The sequence below is a fragment of the Hemibagrus wyckioides genome, linkage group LG07 (genome assembly GCF_019097595.1).
Source record: "Hemibagrus wyckioides isolate EC202008001 linkage group LG07, SWU_Hwy_1.0, whole genome shotgun sequence".
Classification (NCBI taxonomy): Eukaryota; Metazoa; Chordata; class Actinopteri; order Siluriformes; family Bagridae; genus Hemibagrus; species Hemibagrus wyckioides.
The window spans coordinates 22,004,778-22,017,236 of NC_080716.1; the positions used below are offsets into that span (position 1 = coordinate 22,004,778).

Below are 12,459 nucleotides of genomic sequence, written 5' to 3' on the forward strand. Positions count from 1 at the left end.
ACATTTTCTTTTCTATCATGTGGACAACCATGTGTGCCTGATGCTCTGGGCAATGTTCTGCTGGGAAAGCTTGTGTCCTGGCATCATGTGGATGTTAATTTGACACTCACCACCTTCCTAAACATTGTTGTAGACCATGTACACGCCTTCATAGCAACAGTATTCTCTAATAGCTGTGGACTCCTTCAGCAGGATAATTATATTATATTAGATTTAACTTCTAGATTCATTGTGCCGAGTACATGTACAGAGCCAATGAAATGCAGTTAGCATCCAACCTGAAGTGCATAAGTGGCATATTTACAATAAATTACAATAAAATAGTTATACAGCTATGGGGGGGATATGTACAGAAAAATTGATGTCTACTGTAGAGGTATAGTAGGAATTATAAATAGGTATAAAAAAAAAAATCTATATATGTATGTACAGTCAATGTATAGTAATGAAGATATGTTCATAAAGAGGTTTTCTAATAAACCCCGTCATTTCACCTTTCTATCTGCAGATGGGAGAATTTAGCACAGATAGAGGATTTCTTTCTTTATTTAAGTAAGAATAAAAACAATTCTAAATAAAATATGAATCTGAGTGTGTTTGTGTTTGATGAAGTTTTAAGGAGAAACAGAGATTTGTTTGGTTTTATCTACACAGACATCAGCAGCTGAACTTTACTCATTTACACTTTAATCAAATCAGTAAAATGTATAAGTGTAAATGATCTTTTATTAATATGTGATTTGTAATGACAAAGTTACACAATCATAATGTCATAGAATCAAACATAACAGACTGTAGGATTACAAATAAAACCAGGAATTTAAATTATCTGTACACACACAAATACAGCACTTTAAAGAGAATATATATTTCTAAAATGAATCCGAAAATGTAAAATATTTCTTTTTATACTCAACATTTAATAGATGATTAAATTTATGAGGTGAAAATTCATTCAGTGTTAAATACAGGAGAGATGATCAGTGGTGCTGAATTCATACCTCCATAATTATACCAAGGACTGAATAAAGGATAGAGTTTCTCAGTGAAAGACTGACCAGTGAAAGAGTAGATATGAGATCTGGACTTCACATCATAAAAGGAGACCAGACCCTCCTCATAATCCACAAACACCCCCACCACCTCCACCTTCTCTCTCTCTGTGAGGGGCATATCAGGACGAGCATTAGCCACATACTGATTATGACTCCTCAGATCCACAGTCCAGAATCCATCCTGAAGATCCCGTGTAAACCACGACTCCTTCCTGTTAATGTTCTCTCTCACAACTCCTAATATCCAGTTAGTTTTCTCTCTGACCTGCACCTCATAATAAAATCTCCCTGAAGAGAAACTCTGCTTTCCCAGAACACAGAGAAAATCATTAAATCTCTGTGGTGTATCAGGGAGATCCTGTGGTGTGTCTCCATGTGTCACTTGTTTTCCATCAGCAGACAGGATGAGTTCAGGATTTGCTGTATCAGGATCCAGAGTCACATCCACTGAGAGAAACACAGTGTGTGATATGAGTAGGCAGGTAAAAATATTAAATCATCATCCAGTGGATCATATTCATTAGGATTTATAGAAGATTTGTAGAAGATTTTTTAAAAAGGTTTCTTAAAAATGAAACAAACTTGTACAGTTTATAATAGGAGTCTGTCAAAGATAAATATGAAATGTTTTTCTTCTGAAATTTTAGTGATTTATTTGAATTTGTAATTTTTGTTTTTCAGGAAATGCATAAAGAGTCCCAGAACATGAGAGAAAAACATTTGAGGAAAAACTTGAAGGAGAAAATAAGTTCACCGATTATCTCTAGTGATAAATATCTAAAGTCAATGATTGAGAGAAACTGTATGTTTTTAAATTGTTTTAACTGTATGATTATAAATCTCTTAGTCGTCTTTGTCCAGCAAAACAACAACATTCAGCTCTGATAGACAAAGAGTTTTATACTCATCACTTTTACTCATACAGGGAGTAACAACTCAATCTTTCAGAATAATTCATTATTTCCACACAATGTTTTACTAACATCTAGAATCTTTCATCTTTACAAGTGAAGCTGAATTCAATCAAATCATAAAACTGAACAGTGAAGGGGAAAAAACAGGGATTTACTAAAACAGAGGAATTTGAACTCAAAACTTTAGAGGGTGCATTTAATGTCAAGAGACACAGAATGTGAATTTCTGAAAAAAAAAATGATAAAAAAAAAATGACTAACACACACACACACACACACACTCTCTCTCTCATACATACACACACACACAAAAACACACATACAGTTGTGCTCAAAATTATTCATACCCCTTGGAGAAATCAATACCTTTTTTTATTTATTTATTTATTTATAAAAACTACTTTGGTGAAACTTCCATTGTATTCAATATACACTATATTGCCAAAAGTATTCGCTCACCCATCCAAATAATCAGAATCAGGTGTTCCAATCACTTTCTTGGCCACAGGTGTATAAAATCAAGCACCTAGGCATGCAGACTGTTTTACAAACATTTGTGAAAGAATGGGTCGCTCTCAGGAGCTCAGTGAATTCCAGCGTGGAACTGTGATAGGATGCCACCTGTGCAACAAATCCAGTCGTGAAATTTCCTCGCTCCTAAATATTCCACAGTCAACTGTCAGCTGTATTATAAGAAAGTGGAAGTGTTTGGGAACGACAGCAACTCAGCCACGAAGTGGTAGGCCACGTAAACTGACGGAGCGGGGTCAGCGGATGCTGAGGCGCAAAGTGCGAAGAGGTCGCCAACTTTCTGCAGAGTCAATCGCTACAGACCTCCAAACTTCATGTGGCCTTCAGATTAGCTCAAGAACAGTGCGCAGAGAGCTTCATGGAATGGGTTTCCATGGCCGAGCAGCTGCATCCAAGCCATACATCACCAAGTGCAATGCAAAGTGTCGGATGCAGTGGTGTAAAGCACACCGCCACTGGACTCTAGAGCAGTGGAGACGCGTTCTCTGGAGTGCCGAATCGCGCTTCTCCATCTGGCAATCTGATGGACGAGTCTGGGTTTGGCGGTTGCCAGGAGAACGGTACTTGTCTGACTGCATTGTGCCAAGTGTAAAGTTTGGTGGAAGGGGGATTATGGTGTGGGGTTGTTTTTCAGGAGCTGGGCTTGGCCCCTTAGTTCCAGTGAAAGGAACTCTGAATGCTTCAGCATACCAAGACATTTTGGACAATTCCATGCTCCCAACTTTGTGGGAACAGTTTGGAGCTGGCCCCTTCCTCTTCCAACATGACTGTGCACCAGTGCACAAAGCAAGGTCCATAAAGACATGGATGACAGAGTCTGGTGTGGATGAACTTGACTGGCCTGCACAGAGTCCTGACCTCAACCCGATAGAACACCTTTGGGATGAATTAGAGTGGAGACTGAGAGCCAGGCCTTCTCGTCCAACATCAGTATGTGACCTCACAAATGCGCTTCTGGAAGAATGGTCAAAAATTCCCATAAACACACTCCTAAACCTTGTGGACAGCCTTCCCAGAAGAGTTGAAGCTGTTATAGCTGCAAAGGGTGGACCGACATCATATTGAACCCTATGGATTAGGAATGGGATGTCACTGAAGTTCATATGCGAGTCAAGGCAGGTGAGCGAATACTTTTGGCAATATAGTGTATATTAGTTGCTACGCACAACCTCACATATGTGTTACTAAACTTCATTCATATACCAATAGATGTGGCCAGAGATTCTCTTTTGAGCCTGTTCAAAATTAATCATACCCTATTCCCAATCTCAGAAAAAATTCCTTCTATTGTAAAAGTGCATGTAGTTTCACACTCCAGTGAGTATAATCAATTTATCTGTAATCAATTAAGGCCTAATAATGTTAAATGGTAAAACCTGCTCTGTAAAGTATAATGAAGGGGGCAAAGCTTTCATTATTCTCAGTCACTGTCACCATGGCCAAGAAGAAAGAACTCAGTCATGATCTTCGTATGCGTGTTGTCAATGCCCATAGTGGAGGCAAAGGCTACAAGGCAATTTCGAAAGAACTGGATGTCCCTGTATCAACCATACAGAGTATCATGAAGAAGTTCAAGATGTTCAACACTGTCAAAAACCTGGATGGGCGTGGCAGGAAGCTCAAAGTATCCTCTAGAGTCTCTAAAAAGATCTACCATGATGCAAACAACAACCCCCGTATCACCACCAAGGTTCTAATAGACACCCTCAACCAAGCAGGGGAGACGCTATCAAGATCCACCGTTCAGCTAATTCTGCATCGAGGTGATCTCCATGGATATCAACCCAGAAAGGCACCACTGCTTACCCAGACACACCGGGATGCACACCTGGCCTTTGTGAGGGGTCACCTAGATAGAGATCCAAACTTCTGGTCATCCATCCTCTGGTCAGATGAGACTAAACTGGAACTCTTAGGACATATGGATGTTGCATATGTTTGGAGTAAGAAAGGAGAAGCCTTCAATCCTAAGAATACCATCCTATTGGTCAAGCATGGCGGTGGTCACATCATGATATGGAGATGCTTCTCTGCCAGTGGTACAGGTGACCTTGTTAAGATAGATGGTATCATGAAAAAGGAGGACTATTAGCACACAAGCTCAAACTGCCAGAGAATTGGACCTACCAGCAGGATAATGACCCGAAGCATATGGCACGAGTGGTCAAGCAATGTTTCAGGGACAACAACATAAATGTACTGGAGTGGCCAAGTCAGAGCCCTGACCTGAACCCAATTAAGAATTTGTGGAGAGAGTTTAAGATCCGGGTCAGGGCTAGGAAGCCTTCCAACCTCCAACAACTGGAGGCTTTTGTGAAGGAAGAGTGGGGAAACATTCCACAGCAGACCTGTAGAGAATCTTGTGGAGACCTACAAAAGCGTTTGCAGGCCGTCATTTAGAAAAAAGGCTTTTCTACTTTTCTATTGATTATTGAAACATTGTAATATAAAGGGTATGAATAATTCTGAACAGGGTGATTTTTGAATATTTGTCAATAAAAACTGAAGAAATATCACATTATTTCTTCAGTTGTTTGTCACATATTAAATATATGAAAGTATAAAACTCATTCATCACAGAAGACAACTCAAAAACACCAAAAAAAAATACCAAGGGTAATTTTGAGCACAACTGTACATGCGCGCACACACACACACACAAACTCTCTCTCTCGTTTTTTACTTGCTGCATGAAGCTCTCTCTTTATCATTAGTGTGAACATGTGGAGGTTTTTACTAACTGAACTGCTCAGTGTCACAGCAGAGTAACTTACACTTCCAGTTTAGAGTTATATTTATATTTGATTTATTTGCTCTGTAATGGACTGGTGTAACATCTGGATTGAATTTTACTGTCCAGTGTTAGAGTTTTACTGATGATGAAAACATGTTTATATTTTGGGAAATAGAACTACTAAAATCTCTTGCTGGGAATGATTAGAGAGATCTGGTTGATATATTCCATCAAACTATTTTTGACAGGTCTGAACAGCGAATCAGACTCGTTTACGTCACAATGTCCCGCCCCTTTCATCCAATCAGATTTGTCTACGTCACAATGTCCTGCCCCTTTCATCCAATCAGATTTGTCTGTGTCACAAGGTCCTGTCCCCCTTTTCATCCAATCAGATTCATCTACGTCATAATCAGATGGTCATAATCATGTCATAATCAGACATGACCTTCATCCATTGAGGACGGTTGATGTTTAACTCCTAAAGGTCACACACACACACACTACAGCTAACACAAACACATAAGCATATACTTAACTATTTGTATATGGTTAATGTTTCAATTGAAAAAACACAAAAGTTGTAATTTTATCTCCTGAAGGTCTCACAGTCACACATCTGAATTCCTATGGAAGTTTTATCTTTGAAGGGGTCATAAACCATCAACACCCCACAATCACCCACACACACCTATACACAATCCCCCCTGCACACATTCACACACCTGAAACACCCCACCATATGATGCTTATATAAGCACATTTAGGAGTCTATCAATTGACATCACAACTTTGGAAATCCATCAGAGTGTACAGAACTTCTACGCTCTCCATTCAAATTTTAAGAGACCATGGACTTTTCCACAAGTGAGAACTTAACACATTAACACAAACCTGAATTAATTCATTTATATGTATTAGATTGATTGTCTAATATTATTCTATTTGGATTTTAAATATGAAATATTTAGAAGAATGACTTGTTCTATTTATTTATAGATGGAAACAGACAAAGTTTAATTTCAAAACGTTTTAATTACAGAACAAGGCAAGACTATGTTTATCTGACACTAGTGTCTAGGAAATCGAAACAGTCCTCCTAGGTAATTTCATTCTGTCTCTTAGAACAATGATTTGAGATGAAAGGTATAACTCATACACACCCTGACAAAAGTCTTGTCGCCTTTCCAAGTTGTAGGAACAACAAATAATAACTTGACTTCTAGTTGATCATTTGGAATCAGAAGTGGCTTATATAAAAGGCAAAGGCCTCTAGATTACGCTTATTTTACCAAAATATAATCTTATCATGCCGTGATTTTTAATTATTTAATTAGGACAGAAAGGTCAGACTTTACTTAGACAAAAGTCTTGTCACTTAACAGAAATAATGTACAGTACAAAACAGTCATGGTGCAGTGGAAAAAGAATTAATATTGTGTATGACTCCCATGAGCTTGGAGGACTGCATCCATACGTCTCGGCAATGACTCAACTTATTAATAAAGTCATCTGTAATGGCAAAGAACGCATTCTTGCAGGACTCCCAGAGTTCATCAAGATTCTTTGGTTTCATTTTCAATGCCTCCTCCTTCATCTTACCCCAGACATGCTCAATAATGTTCATGTCTGGTGACTGGGCTGGCCAATCCTGGAGCACCTTGACCTTCTTTGCTTTCAGGAACTTTGATGTGGAGGCTGAAGTATGAGAAGGAGCACCATCCTGCTGAAGAATTTGCCCTCTCCTGTGGTTTGGAATGTAATGGGCAGCAAGAATGTCTTGATACCTCAGGCTGTTGATGTTGCCATCCACTCTGCAGATCTCTCGCACGCCCCCAGACTGAACGTAACCCCAAACCATGATTTTTCCTCCACCAAACTTGACTGTTTTCTGTGTGAATCTTGGGTCCATGCGGGTTCCAATAGGTCTTCTGCAGTATTTGCAACGATTGGGATGCAGTTCAATAGATGATTCATCGGAAAAATCAACCTTCTGCCACTTTTCCACAGTCCATCCTTCCTGCAAGCTGTGGGCCTTGGCAAATGCAACATGATTTTTTAGTTGTCTTCTGTTTAATGCTGGTTTCTGAGCACTAATTTGGCCATTGAGACCACTGCGTGAGAGAATTCGACAAACTGTTCTTGTAGATACGGGGTTTCTGGTGACCAGTTGTTATGTAGCTCTGCTGCAGTTGAAAAAGGGCTGGCCCTGGACTGTCAAACCAACAAACGGTCCTCTCGAACAGTTGTCTTACAGGGTCTGCCTGACCTGGGCCTGTCATGAACTTCACCAGTTTCTTCAAATCTTTTTCTTATCCTCTCCACTTGACGTTTAGATACATTAAAGATGTCTGCCACCTCAGCAGGAGACTTAGTCTTCAGGCTCTTGATGATCAGCACTTTGGTCTGTGGTTGAATCTTTGGCATGCTGTCAGGTCAGGATGCATTTCAAATGAAGGTTGCGTGTGCTGGGGTTCTTCTTCTACACACCTGGGAATGTGTTAATTACAGTATTTGTCACAGGTGATGCTCTAATCTGTGATTGGTTGAATCCTTTAAAGACCTGACAAGACTTTTGTCTAAGTAAAGTCTGACCTTTGTCCTAATTAAATAATTAAAAATCATGGCATGATAAGATTTTATTTTGGTAAAATAAGCATAATCTAGAGGCCTTTGCCTTTCATATAAGCCACTTCTGATTCCAAATGATCAACTAGAAGTCAAGTTATTATTTGTTGTTCCTACAACTTGGATAGGCGACAAGACTTTTGTCAGGGTGTGCAATACTAAGAGAATAATTTTTTTCCTGTTTTGTTTTAGACAACGACGCAGTGATTATATCCGACAACGAGTTTCCTGAAATATCCACGCAATACCTAAGAACGATAGAACTAAGAACAGAACGTTCGGATTATGTCCAAAGGCCAATTGCTTTAGTACAGCCGTGGCCTATATCAAACCATCAAACTGAGGGTAAATCATAACATGAAATATGAATACTGAATATTCTAACAATTTACCCAGCCCTTCAAGGGTTGTAAAAGCTCTCCCTTACATTTTTATTGTTTTCTGTTCTATTTTAGATGAGTGTGATGTCGATGAAGAACAAGAGGACATAGACGATTTTGAAGAAGAAAATAACGTCCATCAAGTGGCTAATGATCCAGAGGAGTTCATCGACGCATTGGCTATTTTCTTTCTACTAAGGAATAGAATATTGGAACACCCTGATCAACTATATAATACACTTGAAAACACTACAGGTACAGAATATCTACTAACTTTGTATGATACTCTTGAATGTTTGAATAGGTGTGGTACAGTGAATATGGATTTGTTAAGAAGATTTCACAATAGACATGGCGCAGAAGCGGTTGAATCTCACTACAGCTTCAGAAGCTAAAAAAATACAGCTTGAAAATAATCAGTCACCTCATGATTTCGGCATTGATGAAAACCCGACTTTTTCCAAGTAGTCCGTTACAACACGACTCGTGCACAACTCTGAACCCGTATTTAACCGATGCTATCAACCGAATAAATGAGAATTTAGGACCGTCACATCAGCCTGTTATTCAGAGCCCTATTACGGATTATAGTGACATCGTTATACCGGAGACTCACCACGACAATTTATGAGATAAATCAGAGTCTCTTAGCGTTACAGAGTAGTCTAAATTAAACTGATTCTCTTAGTATTATGAGTTATACCTTTCATCTCAAATCATTGTTCTAAGAGACAGAACGAAATTACCTAGGAGGATTGTTTCAATTTCCGAGACACTAGATAAACATAGTCTTGCCTTGTTCTGTAATTAAAATGTTTCGAAATTAAACTGTTTCCATCTATAAGTAAATAGAACAAATCATTCTTCTAAATATTTCATATTTAAAATCCAAATAGAATAATATTAATGACAATCAAATACATATAAATGAATTAATTATATGCTTGTGTGTTTGTGTTAGCTGTAGGGTGTGTGTGTGTGGGGGGGGGGTGATTGTGGGGTTTTTGATGGTTTACGTATCCTTCAAGACAAACTTTTGTTTTGCAATAGACACATTAACCATATACAAAAGGTTAAGTATATGCTTGTGTTTGTGTGTGTGTCACATGCAGGGTGTGCGCGTGTGTGTGTGACCTTTAGGAGTTAAACATCAACCGTCCTCATTGGATGAAGGTTATGTCTGATTATGACGTGATTATGACCATTTGATTATGACGTAGACAAATCTGATTGGATGAAAAGGGGGACAGGACCTTGTGACATGGACTATTCTGATTGGCTGTTCAGACCTGTCAAAAGTAGTTTGATGGAATATAACAACCATATCTCTCTCTTATATTCACCATCAGTGAATGGCTTTCAGTGTTAAGCAATGCAATTAGCAACACTATAGCTGGCTTTTTTCGCATGATTTTTATCAGTAGCGAATACTTTGAGGGAGTTTGTTTGCTTCCCATAACCGGATATGGCATGTTTGATAGATTCTACCTGAAACTTTTCTTGTGCTTTTTCTCGAAATGGCACTTAACACTCGGCGTTCAGCAAAGAACATTTTCAAAACAAAAGAACTACACACAGCACGGCCTTTCTATGAAACAAAACTGAAGTCTTCTGTACAGAAGGGATGAAATGACCAAACATTTACTTCAGCTTTCAACTGAACCGTAACCACTGCACTGCATCTTCTGTGAGAAATGTGTGCAGGAGAACAATCACACGACTTAAGAATGACAGTGCAACAGGCAATGGTTGTTCAATATGTGGCATGCAGCTGAGACAGAGCTTTAACTGTTAAAAAATCTCTCGAGGGCGCTTACCAGCAATGTGTCAGTAACTATGCTGCACGTGTGTCTAAGGTTGTTGACCCCTGCTCTATACAATAAAGTGCATCTGTAGTTTAGGTGTTTACACAGACTAAATTTCTACACAATTTCCTGAACTGTCAAAAAAAAAAAAAAAAAACCCTTTTCACCCAAATAAAATTTTTTATTAAAAACAAACTTGTTTTGGGTGTCATTTAATTTAAAAATATTTTTTAAGACATTATATTTGTAAGTGATAAAGACTTTCTTTCTAAGGTAAAAAAAGGGTTTAAGGGGTTTAGTGCAGGGCAGTAATGAGCTATAGTAAGGAGTCTTGTGAGACTTCTGGAGAGATCTACAGATGTAAATAAGTCTGATGATGCAGTGGTGTAATGCTGATATGTACATAATATGAGAGGAAATCAGAAACTTTACTGTACCTGCATACTGCTGAATCCTCTTCAGTTCTGTGGAAACTAATTACAAAACATCACTTTCATTAGATTTCTGATCAGTTATTGGCATTTTTTTATTTGATTAATTAATTATATTAAAGTCTATTATTTACTTATTTATTAAATGTAGAATAGAAAATAATTTCTCACCTGTTTCATTTAACTTGTCATAGAGTTCTAGCATTTGTAGCAATTTGTAACAATTAACATGGTGCTCAAGTGAATTTAAAATGAATTTTTGCAAAATATGACCATGCATTGAAATATTGACTTTTTGTTTAACGTTCACACAAAAATAGCTTTTTCAGCGGGTTTGGTTTATTGGCAATAAGCGATGTAAATAAATGTTACTAATAATAAAGGTGGAGTAGCTCTTGGCCACCTTCATTTTGTCAAAGTAGCTTTCAGAAGGAAAAAAGTTGGAGACCTGTGATCTAACTGAACTGGGTTTCAGGAAAACATCGGAGCATATTTCTGATATAATTAGTTTGATGAGCAATGTTCGACTTCTGCACTGAACTACCTACTCTCTGTCTCTCTCACACACACACACACACCACTCAGTATACATTTAAACAATACATTTTATTTTATAAACTTTCACGCAAACCACCATCATAGCAGATTATTGTAATTTTCTTTAACACCATGAAAAGATCCACTGTATATTTAATTGACAGCTTTAACTAGACATTTCAAAGTGATTTTCATGTATGATGTGTTACTTACAAGACCCTGGTGTTTCCATGCTTTTCCTTCTGCCTTTTATTGGTTGTGGTGATGAAGCTTCTGCCATTTTATGCTTCTATTAAACCTTTACATAAAGAAATTGTTCAATATACACACACATTTAAAAGCATATACAGTATGAGCTGTTAAACCTGGTATTTTAAAGGGGAGTCAAAAGTTGTTTACAAGCGTGTTTGCTGAATTTAAACTTTACTGGGCCTTAAATATCTGATTCTGTTTATTCAAGTAGCTAATAAGGTTAATGAGCTAGCATGAAATACTACTTAATTCTTTCACCGAACTACTTACGTTAATTTTTTGTTTTTTTAGTCTTTAATTGGAGAGAGAGAGAGAGAGAGAGAGAGATTTCAGCTTTTCCAACCGATTCCCCTGCACTTTGGATTAGCTAGTGTGATATTACTTCCTCGTTCACTTCGTACATTAACACAGGGAAGATCTCCCTCATTTATCACAATGTATTATGTGTATAAAGGACCACACGTGTAATTAAATAAATCAGCAAAGTAGGCATTACACACATAGTTCACAACACATACGTTAAATTTATACCTTTGTGGTTTCCAAACGGAGATGAACCATGTGGAACCCCAAAGAGTCGACTCTTATTTGTGAGTTGAACTAAATGATCCGACTCACTGAAAAGAGCTGGAATCTCTGAAGAGCTGTAGGAGAGTTGCTGGTCACGTGATTATTCTTCCTAAATATCAGTCTCCGTGTCCCGCCTCCTTAACACAACCAATCAGAGGGCGGGGTTTCAGCTCATAAACCGCGAGAAAAGAATCTGTGGAGGATAATTTAAAAAAAAAAAAAATATGAATCTGATTTTAGATATATTTATTATCCAGTAAATTACTTGGATTAGCATTATGTTATTAAACACAAGTTGTAAAACCTTGAAATAAAAGTAGATCCAGACAGAAAAGGTAACAGAGCTCCTAATCCTAATGTCACAATGTGACACCCATGTACAGATTCAGATTAAAATCAGAATTTAGTTTTGGTAACATGGAGGAGTATACCAATAATCTAGTATTTACCTGGCCAAAATAAGAAAGAGGGTGGAAGTGACAAGTAGGCTACATTTTTATGAGTAGGCTACATTTTTATACAGATATTTGTATTGTATTGTAGAGATGCATAATTCTAGTACAAAATTAACTTCTGACTTTCTGATACAAAAAAGGACATACTGTTAATTAAGCTCTATATA

The 12,459-nt window shown here is 37.7% G+C and overlaps 1 protein-coding gene across 3 annotated transcripts; it reads right to left on the reverse strand.

Moving 5' to 3' along the window:
* Nucleotides 1-708: 708 nt before the first annotated feature.
* Nucleotides 709-11,933, reverse strand: LOC131355809 (E3 ubiquitin-protein ligase TRIM39-like). 3 transcript variants are annotated; one of them, XM_058394313.1, is made up of 4 exons: nt 11,799-11,933; nt 11,229-11,313; nt 10,485-10,520; nt 709-1,502 (listed from the first exon to the last, which is right to left on the reverse strand). In XM_058394313.1, the coding sequence occupies exons 2-4, from the start codon at nt 11,293-11,295 to the stop codon at nt 952-954; spliced, it is 654 nt and encodes a 217-aa protein (XP_058250296.1). In that variant the 5' UTR covers nt 11,296-11,313; nt 11,799-11,933; the 3' UTR covers nt 709-951. The 3 variants fall into 3 exon arrangements, with proteins under 3 accessions (XP_058250296.1, XP_058250299.1, XP_058250297.1); XM_058394316.1 differs by having other exon boundaries at nt 11,786-11,908; XM_058394314.1 differs by lacking the exon at nt 11,799-11,933 and adding an exon at nt 11,538-11,639.
* Between the last annotated feature and the right edge of the window lie 526 nt (nt 11,934-12,459).